General features: G+C 36.9%; 1 protein-coding gene and 1 pseudogene across 2 annotated transcripts; one reads left to right on the top strand and one right to left on the bottom strand.

The window, feature by feature from the left end:
* The first annotated feature begins 5,108 nt into the window (after positions 1 to 5,108).
* LOC123633185 (fibrous sheath-interacting protein 1-like) lies at positions 5,109 to 19,095 on the top strand. The gene is made up of 3 exons (XM_045544254.1): positions 5,109 to 5,114; positions 5,619 to 6,129; positions 18,773 to 19,095. Exons 1-3 carry the CDS (start codon positions 5,109 to 5,111, stop codon positions 18,817 to 18,819), a joined length of 564 nt encoding a protein of 187 aa, XP_045400210.1. The 3' UTR covers positions 18,820 to 19,095.
* A 1,066-nt stretch (positions 19,096 to 20,161) lies between these two features.
* On the bottom strand, positions 20,162 to 20,620 carry LOC123640843 (annotated as a pseudogene). Its single transcript, XR_006736092.1, has one exon. The product of XR_006736092.1 is annotated as a 60S ribosomal protein L30-like (transcript).
* Positions 20,621 to 21,986: the final 1,366 nt, after the last annotated feature.

Below are 21,986 nucleotides of genomic sequence, written 5' to 3'. Positions count from 1 at the left end.
TTCATAGTGATTATAGTTTAACAATATGATAGATTTATTTTGGGACCCCTGCCCTATTGATGGCTTCTTCTTTGGGAAGTCATGCTTACCTTCAGCCAGGCTTGAGTGGCTGTGTTTATACCATGTGACTCTCAGCACCGGTGATTGGACCCGTGGTGGACACTTGAACCTGACATAAGCAGTCCGTCAACCTGGTCAGTGACCAACCAAGTTATCTTGCTTGAAAATTTGAGCTAAAAGACATAGAGACCATAGTCAGTCATTGGTGGATATTAGACTTGTAAGGCCATGTGGAATGAGGACCAGAGTCAGTTCATGCTATGTAGGTAAGCTGAGGTGGTGAGAAAGCTGAAACCATTAATAAGCAGAGAAAGCTGGTTTGCAGAGAAGAGGATGCATTGGGCAGGTGGTGAGTGAAAAGACCATATTGACCCAGAAAGAGAGTGATGGAACACATGGCTTTGGTTCCTGGTGCCTTCTCAGCTCCAGACTCCAAAAGGCCCGTCTGTACTGTATTTCCTGCTTACTGGTATCGGTGAAATGACCTCATGGATCTTAAAACAACCCTCACTCCTACTACATCTGTTTTTTGAGATAAGGCCTTCTGTTCCTTATAGCCAAAAAAACCTTGACTAAAATTAACTACTACTAGGTGTTGCCAGCAGTGGCTGTAACAGAGAGTTGTAAACTGATATCTTGGTAATTAAGCAAAGGGCGGAATGTTTTCTAGTTGCTTATTTTGAGGTAAAACTAGCTGTCATTAAAAGCTGTTTACATCCATGCTCTCGTCGTTAATCATTTAAGACATTGTGGCTTTCCACCCTTTTCTCACTTGCGATATTGGTATTGGCTTTATAGGGTGGGTCTTGAGGAACTCTGTTAGGAGGAAAAAAAACCCTTACATAAACTTACATCAAAGGACAAGATTGCCTTTGCTGGTTTACAGTGGTGGCCTTTCTCATTATCTGCACCAGGGACATAATCTTGATTGCCTTGTCAACAAATCCATTGCCTAAATACTTGGAGATTCTTGTAGTTAGGGAAACTCCATATATATAGCACAGGAAGGGAGGCAGGGATGAGAGTGAGGTACTACACAGTGTGTCTTACATTTCCAGGAATGACGAGTTCACTCCTCATCAAATTTAGCTCCTACACCAAACTGGCATTTATCTGGGTGGAGAAGTGTAAACAGTGGGTGCCCTAGAAGTGGAGCTATGGCTGTCGTCTTCTTCTTTTTCTATTTCCAAATGAATCAGAAGATAGGGCATTATTTAAGTTCGCATAAAACACTAAGATACTCTGGTAATAAATTCTCAAGAGAAATACTCTGCAGGAAGAATTTTTATATCGGAGAGAATGGACAGAAAAATGAATGTCAGTTGGGAAAAGGACACTTGGAGAATGGTGGTGGGAGAGCTCATTTACAGTGTGGCAGTGTAGCGTAGTGGCTGGGCACATGGGCTCTGGACCCAGACTACCTGGCTTCAAATCCTGAGTCCACCATTTAGTAGCTGTATGACCTTAGAGAGGTTATTTAATGTCTTAGTGCCACAGTTTTTTCATCTATAAAATGGGAATATTAATAGTATCTATAAATTTATTTCCCATATAAATTTGTTGCAAAAATTAAAGGAATCAATAAATGTAACATGCATAGAGCAGTGTCTGGCCTAGAGTAGGTGCTTAATAAATGCTAGTTATTACTATTTTGTAAGACATCACCTGGTATGCCAATAAGACCAGCAAAATTCACGGGAACTAACACCACAAGTATATTATATACTATTTTCCTGATGAAAAAATCGAATACATTTACTCTTTGACTATGAAATTAGTGTGTATTGGCTGAAACAAGAAAGAAGATTCATAACAGGGGTACTAAAATGAAGATGGGAAGATATAAGGAGGGACAATAGACTGGGCTGTGATCTGGAAAAATGAAGACTGAGATGTAGTATGTTGAATTTTATGCAGGACAGGAATAGTATGAATAATAACTTGTTTATGAAATACTGGGAAATTAGAGCTGGCATGAAAGATGAATACTTGAGGTGAATACTTGAACAGATGGCTACTTGACTGTGCATGCACAGTGAGTGGTTCAGTTGTGGAGCTCGTTGGCTCAGGAGTGTTAAGAGCAATCTGGATGAAGGCTATGAGCTGTAGTCCCTTAACTATTGAGGATAGTTAGGGATGTTAGTGATAGAGCCCTAGTTTAGTCCAGTTCAGCATAGGTAAATAACTTATGTTAATATAGTCCTTAACTCATCTGATTCTCACAATAGTCATTTACTGAGCTTTTACTGTGGGCAAAGCTCTGCTAGGAATCAAAAGATGCGGAAGATGGACTGTGTTAAAGTTTGTGATCTGTATTGCCACCCAGAAGCACTGTAATTAGATTAATTTCACTTGAGGGGTTAATGTATTTGATTCACTTTTGATTATAATGTTTGAGACCAGAGAATTTTTAGTTATTTTATAAAAGTTTAGGATTGGTGTTGTGAAGGAGCTAAAGAATTAAAAGTTCTCTTTTTTGTTATTGTTTTGTTTTCATAATTCTACCCAGGCTACACTCTAAAGTCAATAGAAAAGTTTATTTTAAAATGTATTGTTATTTTTGGAGTAGTTCATAAAGAGCGATCTTAGAGTTAGAAGTTAATTTAGAGATTATCTTCTTCAATTCCTCTTTTCACAGATACAGGAGATGGGCCCCTGAGACTTTAGGTGACATGTTCAAGGTGGCAAAGCTTGGATGGAAGCCCAGGTTCTAGTCTCCTGTATTTTCTTTCCTTTCTGGCCGCTTCCCCAAAGAGGATCAGAGTAATTGTAGTTCAGCTTATTTCTGTGTACACACAGGCTGAAATATGTAATGTTGTATCTCAGAGGACCCAGTGGAGCTTCAGCTTCAGGGCCTCTCACTTGTAGGAGCTTTGGAGTCGGGAGAGGAAATCAGGTTGCAACCAGCAAACATTTCTATAAGCATTTCTATTCAATGACCTAAAGAAATACTACAGGAGATGGGATTTGACTCTCCAAGACTCCAGTAATTTGTGGTGATCTTTTTCACATTCTTACAAAAAAAAAAGAAATTTACTTTTATATCTAATTTTATGTTTGTAATTTTATATTCTTTGTTCTTTAAATAAGTGCCCTCCCTCTGCTCCTTAATTATATAAATTTCTGGCTCTATGAAACCTGCATCTGCTTCTGATGTCTAGACATATAATCGATTGGGTATTTCATTTAAATATTTTAAATTTTTATTTTTTATCTCTAAATTTATTTTTATTTAAAATATTTGAATACATTTAAATTACTTTTATTTCTACATTTTAAATTAATTTTAATTTTTATTATAGTAATAAGATAGTTACAGAAAAAGTTATGTTAAGATGTTTTAAACTAAAATGGCAGCCCCGTGCCTCAGCCTTCTCCGCCCCTTGATTTGCTTTCCAGAGTCAACTACTTTTAATTCCTTTAGATGTTTTCCCCCAGTGTTTATCACCATATTGTTTCTTAATAACTTTCCTTCTTAATTGATTAGTTTTAGACATTATGTATGGGGTTCCTGTAATGATAGCTAAGAATGTAACTATGTTACTTCAAACACCCTTTCTCTTTCCTCCCATTTCCCCAAAATAGTTAAATTATAATTTTTGGTTACTTCAATCATCCGTATTTACATTTTGATGACTGTGTAAATATTATCCACAGCAGAAGCAAGTATTATCCTATGGTATTCTTTCTTATAAAACTTTGTATTTGCTCTAGAGTTAATAATCATCTTATTTTTCTTTTGGTTAGTTTTCTGTGTATCTATCTGAATGTACTGCCTTTCCTTTCTTTTTGTATAACTTTTTGTTTTTCCCAGAGTGCATAATTGCTTTGTTTTCCTTTTGCTTCTTTTTCTGTGTATCTGGCCAAATATACCATCAGAACTGTCACGTGTCTATGCTATCAGCATTATTTTTGGAAATGGTCAAGCATAGCAGATAATCTATAATCTACCAATTCTCCCCCTACCTTTTTTTCCCTCCCTACCATAATCCTTTATCTTCCTGCTCTAATATAGACTGATTTATTTTTTCTGATGTCTGGAAATTTTATAATGATAAGCCTTTGGTAAAGATGTTTGGTGAAGATGACTCTCAGTGGGCTCTTTATAAATCCTCGGGAATTATCTGTTCATTATGAACAATTTTATATAAGCAAATTTTGAAAGTGTATTTTAAGTGCCTAGTGGTGTAGAAGGACTGCCTTCATTTTCTAGTTGACTAAGTTTACATAGTAGGATGTAGGGAATGCTCTTGATAATGGATAAAGTACTTATTGTGGATGTCTGAAATGTCTAGTGCTTAAAAGTAGAATTTGCTAATATATAATCCAAATCCTAGTTCTTGACCTGTATATTAATTTTAGAGTGAGTTACCTGAATTTTGAATTCCATATAATTACTGAGAATATATTTCCAAATAATTTCTTATTAGTTTCATACTCAGAGTGGTACTTTTAATATAGATAAGTTAAATATAATTTTAAAACGTGATATATTTTAAAAACTTGTTTTATGTACAAAACTTGTTTTGCATACTATTTTTATTAGCTACATTAGAAGTATTACATAATAATGGAGAATTAACTAGACTAGTTCTAATGGTAGCTTTTTTCCCCATTGCTTTACATAAACAGAATATTTAGTTATTTTTTACTGTGTACTTTCAAAGTAGGCAATGGCATTATTTTACTTTGCTGAAGTAGAAATTAAGGCCATTGCAATTCATGATTAAGTTTTCTCATGAGGACTTCTTGTTCTCAGACCATTCATTTCTCTATTAAGGAGGATTAATGTTTTCCTAGATAATCCACTGCATCCGTCAAGGAAGACACTGATTTTTCTTAGAGAAGGAGAAATTTTTTCCCGTATGTTTCAATATGTTTTAAACTTATTCTTTTTTTGAGATTGTTGCATCTCAAGTGGCATGCTTTTCCGTTCTCATAGAACATGGCTCTCTACTTTGATTTGATTTATTTATATTTATTTCCTGAGACTATCATGAGGAGAAAAAAATATTTTTGAATCCTTAAGGTTTTGATTGAAACACCCAATGCTGGTAAGCTTTACAAGCAGAGATTAAATGTGTATAATTAAATCCTTCTCCCAAAATGCACCGCTCCTGGAATGCCCCTGGCCTCTGCCTAGACCTGTAGCTTTGAAGCAGCTCAGGATGCGCCATCCATTCACCCTTCCTTTTCTATCCTCAGCAGTATTGTCTGCTTAGAGTTGTGGACAGACATAGGAGTGGTGGATCCCCAGGGGCAGGGGCAGTCTGCCCTGTTTGCCTGAGATTTTTTTTCCTAGTTAAGGAATTGAATGGTGGTAAGGTTCATGCTGACGAATGGTTGGGGGCAGAGAAACATCTATTTAAGATTATGGCAGGATTATGACATTTCCCCTGCACTTTTGGATACTTTAAAATGAATTATTTTCCTGTCTGCATGTGTTGTGTAAGGGGTTTCATGGCACTTGCATTTATATTGTATTACTGGAAGCGTACCAACAGTAAATGTGTTTACTCAACCAATTGACTATGTAAACGTTTGGTTTGTTTCACCAGTTAGATTCCACATCACTTCTCTCTGAGGAACAGTTAAAGTGTCTTCTGGATGAATGCACATTCAAACAAAAATCCATCATTAGACTTTCTTCAGAGACAGGAACCAAAGACATTGAGAATACACCACCCACATTCCACCAGCTTTCCAGATCCATCATCTCTGAGTCACTAACTGGGTCCGAAACAAAGGTCCAGAAACCTGAGGTAGAAGATGCTCATATGCTTGACAATGCAGAATGTGAAGCTTCTAAAGGCTACTATCTCACTAAAGCCTTGACTGGGCATTACGTGTCAGAAGCTCTTGTCATTGAAGCAGAGAATATGAAATGCTTCCAGTTTTCCAAGGATGAGGTTGTTAGTGACACGAAAGACTATTTTATGTCGAAAACTCTTGGCATTGGGAGACTGAAAAGGCCCTCTTTCTTGGATGATCCACTGTGTGATATCAATGTGAGCCTTTCATCAGAAGACCAACATCTGAAACTCAGCCCTCCAGAGAAACCAAAAACAGGTGAGGCTTGGAGAACGTGTGTTTTGATGAATAACTTTTAGAAGCATCTCAATATAAAGATAGTATGGTTTAAAATAGAGTAGCATGAGAAGGTATATTTGTAAGTCAGAGATAGTGTCTATAAGAACATGCAAACATAAGAACATATGTATCAATGCTCTTATGAAGTCAAGGTTGAAATTTATACTCTTATGAAATACATTATTCTTGATGGTAATTGTCATCTAGAAAACAATGTTGATTACAGAGGAAAAGAAAAATCAGTTTGAATGGAGATAAATAATTTGAATAGATTTGCTCAGTGTTTCAGCTTCTAAATTTCAGTGATGAAAATTTCCAAGGTATGAATTTGGAATGTAAAATGCCATAGCTCATTGTGGTTATATTAGTTTCAATTAAATATGTGCAAACTTCCTGCCCCAGCCCACTCCTATATTGTCAGGTATTTTGTCAGATCCAGTGTTGCCTCTTATAGGATACAAATACTATAGGAAGGATACAAAATATATAATACTATGGGATGTTTTTGACATAAACAAATATTCAATTATTTATGTTAGAAATATATGTCACAGTTGGTGAGTCTATTTAAATAGCTTCAACCTTTATCTCTAATGTAGATTACTCTAAAATATATTAACTATTAAATCTATATCTACTAATCTATTCCTTATTAAATCTATAATCTATTAATTCTGAACTAACTCAGACTTTCCTTTTGACTTCTGTTTTTGCAATCACTCAGGCCCCAAATCTGAGTTATCGTTGAATCAGCCCTCTCTCTTGTTTCCCACTTCCAATCTTCAAGTATTGCTTGTTCTACTCCTGCAGTATCTCTCACTCGCTCTCCATCTTTTCTCTTCCTGTTACCAGTGCCATAACTCTCTTCCCAGGCCCCCTGACTCTGGTCTTTCCTCTCCTCCCATCATTGTTGACCACCACTAAACTAATTTCTTTAAAGTACAGCTTTGTTAACCACACTTGTCATCTCAGAAAGCTTCTATAGCCCAGCACTGCCTATTAAATCAAATCTGAATTCTTTCACTTACTGTTCAAGGTCTCCATGATGTGACCTGAAGTTCCCTTCATAATCTCTAATTAGTCACGTAAAAGTTACTTGGTAAATAGCTAGTCTGGTCTGAGGAATTCCAGTGCTTTCCCAGTCTCTGCTGTTACTCAGGCCCTTTCTTCCCAGGAATATTCAGGTCCCCCATCAGTGGTAGTTGAATTCCAACCCGTCCTCTCTGAATGTAACCTTTTCTGGTTCCCTCTGTTAAAAGTTTTATTTCTCTTGTGAATGTCCAAGCCCATTGGTTCTGGATCCAATCATTTTACACATACTGCTTTGATATTGTTATATATCCACCTACCTTCTCTTTCTTAAAATTGTGTAACCTTTTATAGAACAGATATCCTATCTTGCAATTCATTGTTACATTTTCCATGATGTCCAAAGTACTAAAGTACAAAATACCTTAAGCCAAGTGCTTGTTTAATAAATAAATTTATGTCCAGTTTTAGAATAATATACTAAAAATAGTGTTCACATTTATTCTTTATGTTATGAATGAAACCAAGTAATGTTGCTTAAGAATTATGTGTCTCATATTTTATATAAAGATTTGGATATTTTTCTTTTTTAAATAAAATTTTGTAATCTATAATTTTAAAAATTAATTTCTAATTAAGAAAATCAACTGCATACATTTATGAGGTACGATGTGATGATTTGATATATAATGTGGAAGGATTAAATCAAACTAAGTAACATAGCCATCACTTCACTTTTGTGGTAAGACATTTGAAATTTACTCTCAGTTATTTTGAAATATATAATACATTATTATTGAGAATTTAATCCAGAAACATTCAAGGTAATCGTTGATGAGTAAGGACTTGCTACTGCCATTGTGTAATTTGTTTCTTGTTGTTCTGTAAATCCTTTGTTTCTTTCTTCCCCTCTTGCTGACTTTCTTTGTGGTTTGATGATTTTCTCTGGTGGCATGCTTTGAATCTTTTCGTTTTGTATTTTGTGCAACTACTATAGCTTTCTGCTTTGTGTTTACCATCAGGTTTACATAAGCTATTTTAAGCTGATAACAACTTTCATTACATACAAAACCTCTACACTTCGCTCCCTCCCCACCTTTTATGAATTAAATGCAAAAATTTACATATTTTAATAATATATATCCCATAACAGTTTATTTTAGCTGCAGTTGTTTTTAACAGTTTTGTTTTTTAACCCTCATAGTAGAGATAAAATTGCTTTATGCACTACCTTTACAGTATTAGAGTATTCTGAATATGATTATGTATTAATTTTACCATTGGGTTTTTTTGCTTTAGTAAGTATTGCATTATTAATTAGGAGTGTTTAATTTCAGCTTAAAGAACTCCCTTTAGCAATTCCTCTAAGGCAGGCCTAGTGGTGATGAACTTTCTTTTGTTTGTCCGGGAAAATTTTTATTTCTCCCTTATTTGTGAAGGACAGCTTTGCCAAGTAAAGTATTCTTGACTAGCAGTTTTTTTTTCTCCTTCACCACTTTGAATATATTATCCTACTCTTTTCTGGCTTGCAGGGGTTCTGCTGAGAAATCTATTTTGGGACTCTTTTGAATATGATATGTTTCTTATCTCTTGATGCTTTCAAGATTCTTTCTTTGTCTTTGATTTTTGATAGTTTGATTATGATTTATCTTGGTGAACTCCTTTTGGGGTTGAATTTGATTGGAGATCTTTTAGCTTCCTATACATGGATCTTGTCATCTTTCCCCAGATTTGGGAAATTTGCAGCCATTATTTTCTTAAATCTGCTTTCTGGGCCTTTTTCTTTCTCTTCTCTTTCTTAGAATCCTATTATGTGAAAGTTATTTCTCTTGATGGTATCTATGCCTAAATTCATGTAGGCCTTTTTCATTCTTTTTAATTATTTTTTCTTTTTGTTCCTCTGACTGTATAATTTGAAATGTTATGTCATTGAGCTCACTTATTCTTTCTTCTGCTTTATCAAGTCTGCTGTTAAAGCTTTCTATTGAATTTTTCAGTTCAGTTAATATATTCCTTATCTCTAGAATTTCTATTTAGTTATATTAATTGTTTCTATTACTTTGTCAAACTTATTATTTTGTTCATGAATTGTTTTCCAAATTTTATTTAATTTCTTATCTGTTTTTTCTTGTAGGTCCCTGAACTTCTTTAAGAGGATTATTCTGATTTTTTTGTCAGTCATTTTATAGATTTCCTTTTCTTCAGGGTCCATTATTGGAATTTTATTAGTTTCTTTTTGTTGTGTCTTATTTCCCTGATTCTTTGTCAATCTTGTGTCCTTGCATTAGTGTCTACACATTTGAAGAAATGCCCACCTCTTCTGGCCTTTGCAGGTGTTCCTTCACAATGGTAGATCTTCACTATTTAGTTTAGCTTCTGTTTCTTAATGAATCAGCTGGTAGTGACCCCAGACAGGCAGACCTTGCTATTGGGTTGATGTTGGGCTGGCATGTTACCTGTGCTCTGAGGTCGAGTGGAACTGTTGGCTGTGCTCTGTGGTCTGATGAGACCACTGGCTGTACTCTACAATAAGGTGGAGCTGCTGGCTGGGCTCTGTGTTAGCCTCTTATTGGGCAGGGTTGCAGGTTATCTTTCCTGGCTGGACAGTACTGCTGTTTCTAATCTGTAGCTTGGCTGGGCTGCATGCTGGGCTCTGAGGCTGGGCAAGGTCTCTTGGGTTACTGCCTGGCCACTTGGGATAGGCCAGGCCAGAGGCTGTGCTCTGCAGCTATGTGTGAATGTGGGCTTTCCTCCTGACCTGAGGAAGCCGTAGCAGAGCACCAAGGCTTTGTGGAGTTACCACTCAGATGCTGGGGTTGGGTGGGGCCAGGTACTTTCCTCTTCAGATATTTTCTAACCTGCACTTGTCTCCCAGATTGGGAAGACTTAAGCAGAACACCAGGGCTTGGTGGGATTGTGCCACTTGGCTGTTGGAGTTGGACAGGGCCAGATGTTACCCATCTCAGATAATTGATGACTTGCCCTTGCCTTTCAGCCTAGGGAAGGCTTAAGGAGAGCAACAGGTCTTGGTGGGATTGCCGCTTGGCCACTAGGGCTAGGTGGGGCCTCACTGTTTCATCACTGGAGTTGGTTTGGGCCAGATGCTCCCCTCTGTGGATAATTGCTGACATGCCCTTGCCTCTCAGCCTGGAGAAGGCTTAAGAGGAGCACCAGCGCTGAGTGGGGAAGCTGGGTAGGGACTGGAGCCTGGCAGATCTGTTGACCATGCATCCTGCAGGGGAATGCTGTTGGCTAGTTTCTGTAGTGGAATGGCTCAGTTGGCTAGAGTGCAGAGCCACTGCCAAGATTTGTATGATGGTTGCTGTGAGTTGCACCCTTGTTCTTTGTTTCTAATTGACCCCAGGTGGTCTAGTCCTGCAAGTGCTTCCAGTGTTTCCCATGAGATGATAAGGAGTGGGCCTCCTGCTAAGGGTCCCAAAGTGGTGGTGAAGCTGAATGTTTGCCTCCAGCACTCTTTTCCTACTGTAGAACTGTGGGCCCAGGGGAATTCTCTGGGTGTGGTGCTGTGCAGGCTTCATGGGGGTGACCTGGCCAAATTGAAACCATTCCTCTTACCCTTCTAATACAGCTTTTCTCCATTCTGTGGTCCAAGGGGGTGTCTTAGCATCTCTCTCAAGTTCAGGGGTATTCATGAAGGTAATCTTCTCTGTGGGTAGTTGTTTGGATTTCTGCTAGGAGTGTGGGAGCTGGAGAACTCCTATGCCACTGTCTTGCTGACTGCAACTTTAAGCTATAATATTTTTATCCAGCAGCAGAGTTCACTTAAAACAGGCAATTCAGTTAGATGGGTGTGGTCTGTCTGTTTTTCCCACACTAAGGATCTTTATTTAATAAATAAACTGTGAAAACTTTGTTCTATGCTAAAATTACAAAGTATTTTCTTTCTTTTGGGACAAAGGGCTTTTATTAGGGAGAAAGTATCTGAATCTTCTCTTTGTCTACTGTAATCAAACTTACTAAATTAAATGGAACAGTTTGTTGTATATGGGGTCTAATTCCCATGGAGTCAGTGTGTAGGGGAGTTTAGAGTACTACTTTCCTAAGATATAAAATTATTTTCATGTGGACATGAGTTCCACTGATGTGTATCTGTCACTGAGTAGAACAAAAACCGACCTCAGAACTTAATCAGAACTTAATGTGACTTAATGGAAAGAAACAATGGAAGCACAGAACATGGCTTTGATCATGCCAGATAATCCTAATACATGATTATAACAATTAACCCTGTGAGTATGGAGGATTAAGATGGTATAGATGTGAATATGTGAACCATATTTTACTTTCTGCTTATTACATAATAAACTCTAAGGGCCTGCATTATCATTTTAGCACATTTGAATTTTTGAAGTTTGAGTTGTTTTACTAACTTCAGTGTTTATAATTGTTAAAATAACTTGCTAATCAATTTTATTCTAAAACACCAATTGTACATTATGTGCTTTCTACTAAATTGTACACTAATACTAAATGCTATACCAGTTTTCTTGACAAAAAGCCCTACAAAGACGTAACTGTAATGAGGAGTTGCTGTGTATTCAGCTGTTACATTATGTTCTGGCTCTTTTTCAGGAAACAGATACATATGAATGTGATTCAGAAGAGATTTCTATAAGCAGATAAAAAGGAAATAAGAAACACCATTTATCCTTTTCACTTTTAATAGCAGATATTATTGATATGTAGTTGCCTTCTCCTTGATGAATTAAGGTCTGTTCCAAGTATTTCAGTTCTGCTTCTAAAAGGCAGAGTAGGGTAAGGCTTTAAAAAAGAGATCCAAACCCAATGACATTGAGGACCAATTTATTTTATTTTAATTTTAAAATTAAAAAAAATTAAAATTATTATGGGTACAAAATAATTATATACATTTACAGGGTACATGTGATGTTTGGATACAGGCACACAATGTGTAATAATCAAATCAGGGTAATTAGGGTATCTATCACCTCAAGCATTTATCATTTCTCTGTGTTAGGAACACTTCATTAACACTCCTTAAGTTATGTTAATGTACAGCCTAATTGTTGATTATAGTCACTTTGTTGTGCTATCACGTATGGTTCATTCTGTCCAACTATTTAACCATATTTTTGTACCCATTAGCCATGCCCACTTTGTTCACTGCCACCCCCCCCACCCCCACTACCTTTCCCAGCCTCTGGTAACCACCATCCTTCTACTTTCTGTCTCTAAGAGATTAATTGTTTTAGTATTTAAGTTCCACACATGAGTAAGAACATATGAGGTTTGTATTTCTGTGCTTGGCTTATTTTACTTAACATAATGTTCTCTAGTTCCATCCATGTTGTTGAAAATGGCAGGATTTCATTCTTTTTTGTGGCTATATAATATTCCATTGTGTGTATGTACCACAATTTCTTTATCCATTCATCTGTTGATAGACACTTGGGTTGATTCCAAATCTTGGCTATTGTAAATATTCCTACATAAACATGGGAGTGCAGATATATTTTTGATACATGTTTTCCTTTCTTTTGGTTCTCTACCCAGCAGTGGGATTGCTGGGTCATATGGTGGTTCTATTTTCAGTTTTTTGAAGACCTTCAATACTATTATCCATAGTGTTTGTGCTAATTTACATTCCCACCAACAGTATAGGAGATTTTCCCTTTCTCTACATCCTCCCCAGTATTCATTATTGCCTGTCTTTTTGATAAAAACCATTTTAACTGGGGTGAGATGATCTCTCATTGTAGTTTTTGATTTGCATTTTTCTGATGACTAATGATGTTCAGCATTTTTACATATAACTGTTGGCCATTTGTATGTCTTCTTTTGAGAAATGTCTATTCAGATCTTTTGCCCATTTTAAAATCAGATTATTTGATTTTTTCAGTTGAGTTGTTTGAGCTCCTTATACATTCTAGTTATTAATTTCTTGTCAGATGGGTAGTCTGAAACTATTTTCTCTCATTCTGTGGGTTGTCTCTTCACTATGTTGATTGTTTCCTTTGCTATACAGAAGCTTTTTAGCTTTGTCTAATTTGTCTGATTTTGCTTTGGTTGCATGTGCTTTTGAGATACTACTCAAGAAATCATTGCCCAGACCAATGTCCTGAAGTGTTTCCCCAGTGTTTTGTTTTAGTAGTTTCATAGTTTCAGGTCTTAGATTTAAGTCTTTAATTCATTTTGGTTTGATTTTGTATATGGTGAGAGGGTCTAGTTCCATTCTTCTGCATATGGATATTCAGTTTTCCCAGCACCATTTATTAAAGAGACTGTCCTTCTTCACTGTAAGTTCTTGGCACCTTCATCAAAAATGAGTTCACTATAGATGTGTGGATTTGTTTTGGGGTTCTCTATTCTGTTTCCTTGTTCTATGTGTTTGTATCAGTACCATGCTGTTTTGGTTATTACAGCTATGTAGTATAGTTTGAAGTCAGGTAATGTGATTCCTCCAGTTCTGTTCTTTTTGCTCAGGATGGCTTTGGCTATTCTGGGTCCTTTGTGGTTCCACATAAATTTTAGAATTATTTTTTCTATTTCTGTGAAGAATGCCATTGGTATTTTGATGGGGATTGCATTGAATCTGTAGATTGCTTTGGGTAGTATGGACATTTTAACAATATTGATTCTTCTAAAACATGAGCTGAGGACCAATTTAAATTGTAGTATTGAAAAATAAGGATTTGTTTCACAGTTGTATTAAAAGTTTTCAAATGTGAAATCTTTTATTAGCCATGTTTGTGCTTTAAGCTTGGTGGTAACTATTGTTATTACACTTTTTGAATACAAGGTTCAATAAATTCAATGTTGTACTCATTAACTGCCGGGCTTTTAGGGCATCCACAAATAGTACTCTTCTCTTCTTCAACCAGGTCAGAAGCAATATATAGAGAGATGGATTCTGACAAATCGGGATCAAGAAGGTCAGCTTTATTGCTGATGAAATGCAGAGGGTTGCTGTGACCCAAGTGGGCAGCCAAACAGGCTTCCTAATGCTATGTCCCCAAAATAAAATTACCCACCCAATCATTGGCAGAGGTGGAAAACCTCAGGCCTTATCTGTGGAGACCTGTGCATGTAAAACCAATAGTTTGACAGAGCAAAGAATGCATGCTTCAGGGGGGGATCAAGTAGGGTGGGGTGCTGACTCCTGAGGAGGAAAGGGCTGAGCTGAGCATGCTGTTCATCCCCTAAACTCATCAGATAACTGGCTCTTCTTCCTGTGGAGAGAGTGGACGGTATGAAATGAGGCCAGGATGCTTCCATTGGAAGTTCTATGTGGAAGTGTGAGGAGAGCGGGCAGTAAGTGTTCTCAGGTAACTCTTACTCTCAGAGACACCTCTGATTTCATTGGCACTTCAGGGCTGTGATTAGTCTGGTATTTAATCAAATTATCTTATACTGAATTGCTTCTAGGCAATCAAAACAAATTGCATCTATGCATATACAGTATTCTCTCCCCACTAAGCATTTGAGTTAGTCATCAACAGAAATTCATACAATAAAAAGGAACATATGAATAACAAATACAGTGGAATCAGTCAAAAAGGGACACAAGTCAGTTGTGCAGTGAAGAAGGGGGGTAGAACTATACTGATTCTTCAAGAAAAGCAAAGTGGAATTTCTCACAGGACCTATTGAGTGAACAGTGTTCTTAAAAAGAATTTTTTAAGTTATAGAATTATAACTGTCAGTGGAAAGGAAGGGTAAAGGGAGATTTGTTCAAGGATACAAAATTACAGCTAGATAGGAGGAATAAATTCTAGTGTTCTATTGCACTGTAGTATTACTATAGTTAATAGTAATTTATTATATATTTTTGGATAGTTAGAAGAGAGACTTTTGAATATTCTCAACAGAAAGAAATGATAAATATTTGAGGTGATGGATATCCTAATTACCCTGATTTGACCACTATACATTGTATGTATCAAAATATCACTATGTACCCCATAAATATATATAATTGTGTATCAATTTTAAGAATGTATAACAAATTCAATGAGTCATGTAAAGTGTTTTTTGAAAATAACACCCCTCAATTAAAACTAGGGTGACCAACTGTGTTGATTTGCTCAGGAGTGTCTTGTTTTACCACTGAATGTTCCACATCCCAGGAAACCCTCAGTCCCTAGGAAATTGGGTTGGTTGGTCACTCTAAATTGAAATTAAGAACATTAAACCAAACAGCAAATTAGTTACTCAAAAAATAAAACTAGTAGAGTCCAATTCTTCTTGAGGGAGACTTTTCATGTAAATATTTGCTAATGATCACTTATCTTCTTACAAAATATCACTTTCTCTATCATTTTATGTAGTAGTACAAAATAAATAATGGCATGTTTGAGAATTTTGCCATTTAATTGTAATGTACTTATAATTTTATAAGTTATTGGGAACTTCTGATTCCATTGCTTCATTCAAGTTGAGTAAAAGTAAAAAGTTGCTGAAGATTGGCTATCATCACTGTAGACTAGATCTATGGGCCAGCAGTATCAGCATCAGCTGGGGGTTGTTAGAAATGCAGAGTCCCAGCCTCCACTCCAGATCTACTGAACCAGAGCCTGCATTTTACCACGATGTCCCCAGCAGGTGATTTGTGTGCAGATTAAAGGGTGAGAAGTTCTGGACTAGGTGGTGGAGTAGTCACCTCTACTTTAGAATTTTAAAAAATACTAGCATAAATGGTGGTGGTGAAAATGTACAGAAAGTGCCTTCTTTCCCATCTACTCAACCCTGATTTTTTCTTCCTAAATTTCTTTTTAAGAAAGACACTGTCTTCTTCAGATTGTCTTCTTATATCTCCAACCATCCATATTGTCATTCTTTTGGGCAACCTTCCTCTTAGCCACTGAAAGCAAACATACCCTGGGACCCTCACTTGGGTTCTCCACTCTTTCATGGTTAGTATTTTATTTAGAGACACACAAAGCCAGTATAGGATTGTCTATGCTTTGCATACTTTTGATTGTCTGATCTCTGCTTGCATCTGCCCAGCATTTAAGCTATACTGAGTCTGTCCCTCAGCCAGTGCTGTGCCTTACCTCTGGCTGCATGTTAGAATCACCGGTGAGATTTGCAACAGATTAATACCTTGGTTCCATCCCAGATGAATTAAGTCAATTTCTGGGGGTTGGCTCTGATGTCAGTATTTGTTTAAGTCAGTGTCTGAGGATGGGGTGTGGGTGATTCTGTTGTGCAGCCAGGCTTTAAAACTGCTGCTCCAGGGCTCCATTGCATTCATTTGTCATCTATCTACTATCCATCCATCCACTGATGCACCCCACAAACATTTTATGAGTTTCTGCTGTGTTTTAGATGATTTTCTAAGTTCCAGGACAGAGTTTTTCAACATGAGCACTATTGACATTTTGAGCTGGATATTTCTTTGTTGTGGGGGGCTGTCCTGTGCATTGTAAGATGTTTAATAGAATCCCTGTCTCTTACTCTCTTGATGCCACAGCATCCCCTGCAGTTAGGACAAACAAAAATGTCCTCAGACATTGCTAAGTGTTCACTGGAGGGCAAAATTTCCCCCAGTTGAGGACCATTCTTCTAGGATATAAGATGAGTAGGATATAAGATGAGATGCTCTGGAGAATTTCATAGTCTATTGTTGAAGGCAGACACTTAAACAGATAATTACAGTAGGGTGGGGCAAGTATAATAAGAGCTTCAGGACAAATTACATGGGCAACACTACAGAGAGAATGATGAACACTGGGGAGATGAGAGGTGGCATTTAAGTTGAGCCTCCAAAGGCTAAGTGGTCATTTACTGGGTGGGCAAAAAGGAGTACACTCTACAGAAAGGGACTAGCACTTACAGAGGCATGGAGGTGTGGTCCCATCATCTCTCATCTCTTCACTGTGGTCCACTTCTCATCTATCCCACCTTCCTCTACATCCTGTTTAATCTTTCTTCTATATGTGTTGACAATATCACTACACATCTCAATTTGCTCTCTGAAATGCTGAGTCATCTGCCTTTAATTATTATGTTGATTCTTCTTTTTATAACAGCTTTATTGAGACATAATTTCTGTACCTATATTAGCTTCCTCTGGTTGCCACAACAAATTTCTACAACAGAAATTTATTCCCTCACAGTTCTGGAGGCCAGAAGTTTGCAATCCAGGTCACACTGCACCTGGAGGCTCTAGAGGAGAATGTTCCTTGCTTCTTTCAGTTTCTTGTAGCTGTTGGCTTTCCTTAGCTTCCTTGCTTTGTGGCCATGTCCCTCTAACCTCTGCCTCCATCTTCACATTGCCTGCTTCTCTGTGTGTGTGTGTCTCTCAATCTCCCTCTGCTTTTTTTGCAAAAGGATACTTGTTACTGAATTTAGGGTCCACCCAGATAATCCAGGATGATCTCCTCATCTCAGGATCCTTAATTTAATTGCATCTACAAAGACCTTTTTCCCAAATCAGGTAACATTCACGGGTTCCAGGGCTTACAATGTAGACATAACTTTTTTGGGGTCACTGTTCAACAATTCCATACAATTCACCCATTTAAAGTATACAATACAATGGTTTGTAGTATATGTATAGTGTTGTACATCCCTCACCAACATCAATTTTACATATTCCTTACCCCCAAAGAAACGCTGTATTCATTAGTAATCACACCCCATTTTCCCCAGCACCAGCTGTAGGCAATCACTAATCTGTTTTCTGTCTCTATGAATTTGCCTAGTCTGAACATTTCATATAAATGGAATCATACAATCTGTGCTCTTTTGTGACTGGCATCTTACACTTAGCATAATGTTTTCCAGATTTATCCAAGTGGTAGCATGTACTGGTACTCCATTCTTTTTTATTGCTGAATAATATTCTATTGTATGGATATACCACATTTTATTTGTCTATTAGCTGATGGACATTTGGGTTGTTTCCACTTTTTGGCTATTACATATAATGCTGATATGAATATCTGTGTACAGTTTTTGTGGAGATTTATGTGTTCATTTCACTTGGGGATATACCTGGCAGTGGAAGTGCCAGGTCTATGGCAAACTTTCGGGGAACTACCGGACTATTTTCCAAAGCTACTTCACCATTTTACATTCCTACCAGCAGTACATGAAGGTTCCAGTTTCTCCTCATTCTCTTTTATTGTCTTCTTTTATTTGATTCTTTTGTCAATTCTGCCTTTTCTGATAACCTACTCAGTAAGGATAGAAAAATAATTACCATTCCATTTCTGTTAGTGTCACAATTTTTTTCTCACTTTGAAGAAATGAAAGGCAATTAGCACTTATCTATCCTATGTGTAATATTTATTTTTGCTTTCACTCTATTTCACAGAAACTTACTAGAAAGCAAAAAATTAATTTTGATGTCTGTTTCCAAATTCATAATAATTTTAGCTCTCAAATCCCAGAATGTTCTCCCTGAGCTGTAAGCTCAATGAGGGCAGGCATTTTTCCTGTAAACTTTATAAGCAGCTGTGGTGACTGTAGAATAAGTATTTAAATGAGAATATGATTATTATTTCATGTATAGAAGGACTTAATGTTTTAGAGGCTGAATTATTTTTGTTAATTATGTACACATTTCTGATTGTCTAATGATTTTAGTTATTGTTTTTATGTACAGATGAACGGGAGGCTGAAGACACAACAGAAGGATGTGAAGAATCCTAAGTAAGGACCTGCTGGGGTGTGCTTTTGAGAAAGTTGGTAATTGAGTTACATTACATTATTGGGGAATATTTTGAAATCAGTGAATGCATTGTGGAGACTATTCTTTAAATATGATTTTGACATTTGGATTCTCCTGTTATGGGTCACATTTTTTTGATATTTTGATACTTGGGGTGTAATTGTTCAATGGTTTTTCTTCATTGAAATTTCTGGGAAAATTTTTTATAAATTTATTGCTAATCTTGCAATATCAGGGATAAATTACAAAAACTAACATTTCAATGTATACATATTATGGTGAAACTAGGTGGAGTGCTATTGTATGTTTCAACTTTATTGTGATTCACACAGCTTGTGGTCACTATGAATTTTTGTTCTAGCCCTGCTTTTCCTTCTTGTCACCTGTCTAATATCTGTTAAATAAGTACAGTTTGCCATAGGAAGAGGTGAATTTCTTCAGCAAGGCAATGTAAGGAAAGTCTTTGGTATCTTATTAGCAATGAAGCTTTTCTTAAGTAGGAGTTTAACTGAATTATTTGATATATTATTTTCAGTTTGCTATATTCTTTCAGAGTTTGGGCCTTTCAGAATGCATCAAATAAAGATGAACTCCTTTAAAAAAAAGTCTGTGATAGTATTTTAAGAGAGAGAAGGTTGATCTAGTTATAAGTCAGTAACTAGATTCAGATAAAATTTTATGTTGACACCCGTAAGATGAATTGGCATTAGTCCTAGAATTCCATTTTTTTTCTGATTCAAAAAATGAACTGGCTGTTGTGCTGCCTTTAATAAAATTTGCTGGCACGTGTTCATCTACTGATATTGAATAACATTAGTAATTGCTTACATCAAATTTCCTTGACTTTTTTTTTTTTTCAGAGACAGAGTCTAGTTTTGTCACTCTTGGCTGGAGTGCAGTGGTGTGATCATAGCTCACTGTAACCTCAAACTCCTGGGCTCAAGCAATCCTTCTGCCTCAGCCTCTCAAGTAGCTAGGACTACAGGTGTGCATCACCATGCCCAGCTAATTTTTAAACTCTTTTTTGTAGAGATGGGTGTCCCACTGTGTTGCCCAGGCTGGTCTTGAACTCCTGGCCTCAAGTGATTCTCCTGCCTCAGCCTTGCAAAGTACTAGAATCATAGGGGTGAGCCACCATGCACAGCCTCCTTGACCCTTTAAGATGAAAAATTCTATAGCTACTATTTTCAGAGGTATTGATTGACACAATACTTTCTTTTTTTTCAGCCCTTTGTTTCAGCTTACTGTCTGTTCATTTAAAATAACAATGGTTTGTGCTGATATCAATGTGCTACAGTGTAATTTTTCCTTTTTTTTTTTAACTATATCATAGGCACTGTCAAGTTTTATTTAAAAAAAAATTTGCACAATTTACTTTTCACCAGTCTGTTCTGGTATGCTTCTAATGATATCAGAGTAACCTGGGTCAATGATAGCCAGTGTGCATACTCTGTAGTATTTTCCACATGCTGTGCCCAATTCAATATTATTGCCACTTAGTGATGGACACCAGTTTTGGCTAACATGGCATAGTACTCTATTTCAGATTTCCTCAAAGTTGGGCAGTTGTTGGCGAGGATGACCAATTTCGCTTTGCCTTGTCTGATCACCTTGAGAGTCTGCTTGTATCCCAGCACATACTTTCCACTTTTCATAACAAGTTGGAGCCTTGAGTTGATAGACTCTAATGACTTTTTCATCTTCTTTGCGGCCACCATCTTCCTGCCTTAGGTGCGGGATGGCCCCCAACCAAGACCAGCCGCCAAGATGGCCGGGGAGCGAGAAAGGCTAATTTTTCTTGATGCCAAGAGTTTTGCTTGTGGGGTAACAGCAGAAGTTAGAAAAGTCCTGATTTTAGAGTCTCACAGGAATGACATGTGGCACTCCTGTGTATGTAGGGTTTGGGTGGGAACAATCAGGGTAGAGGTAGTGTGGGTGGCAATTTGGAGTGGGGCAGAGAGGAGCCATTGTTGTCCATCAGCCTGTTAGAGGAGCTCAGCTTTCTAAATCCATGCTTTCCTAGTATTTGATGTGTGTGTGTATAAGAGAGAGAGAAAGACAGAGACAGACTGATATAGAGATAGAGAGAGAGACAGAGAAGGGGAGAAGGGGGAGGGGAGGAGAGGGAAGAAATTATTTCTAGAGTGGTACTACAAAGGGCTTATGGCTTTCTAGTGTGCTTCTGCAAATGGTATTCGGAGCACAGTGAGCCTTTCTATTATTTAGGAAAGGGGAAGAAAACAGACTGATTTAAAGTAATGAATTCTGCTATTAAAAGAGGTGACACCATTCCACAACGTGTCAACTGAAGGTAACTCTAACAAGGACTGGTAAACAAATTTATAATTCAACACAGAGTTTCCAGATTTTAAAAAAAGTTACTCTGATTTAGAAGAGAAAGTATTGTTATTAAAAATAAGTGCTTTTATTTTGAGCCCTTTAGGCCTGAGTGTTTGCCCCAGAACAAGATAAACAATAAAAATAAAATAAGAGAGAGAGCTAATTCATTTTAAGAATTAATTTGGAAGCTTAAAATTTGAGATTTTTTTACCCGTGACTCTTTAAAAACTACTGGCACCACCTTTATTGTAAATTCTCATAGGACCTAAAGTTTATTGCTTTTCAATCTAACTCTCCTGCAACATATGACAATAAACTCTCGTAGGAGGAAAAGCTATCATCTTGATGACGTAATTTTAATATTTAACAAGTTCTTTATTTCAGTATAACCTGCTGATTTGAAGGTCAGTCTCAGGGTGAAAAGGGAACATGCTTGGAAAAAAAGCTCCTGTTCCCAGCCACTTTTTCTGTCTCATCTTGATGTTTTCAATCATTTTTGCTCCACTACCTAAAAATGAATTAGAATTCTGTCCCAGAACTTCACATGTTGCACTACTCTGAGAATGAAGGAAGTCATGTTTTGAAGAATTACTTCTTCAGATAAGTTTTCCTAACTCAACAACCATTACCAACAGTTTCTAGTTCTTGCTTCTTCACCTTGGCACTATAAAATGATTTGGCAATTTACGCTTATATGTGTGATCATGCTACCTAGATAGGTGTTTTTAGAATGAGAGAGAAAAATCAACAAGGGCGGAAGATTCTGCCTCATTCAGCCAGTCAGTCCTTCCTAGTGTTAACACACCTC

Source organism: Lemur catta, chromosome 1 (genome assembly GCF_020740605.2).
Source record: "Lemur catta isolate mLemCat1 chromosome 1, mLemCat1.pri, whole genome shotgun sequence".
Classification (NCBI taxonomy): Eukaryota; Metazoa; Chordata; class Mammalia; order Primates; family Lemuridae; genus Lemur; species Lemur catta.
The sequence above is the reverse complement of the archived record's forward strand: the minus strand, read 5'-3'. Positions and strand labels throughout refer to the sequence as shown.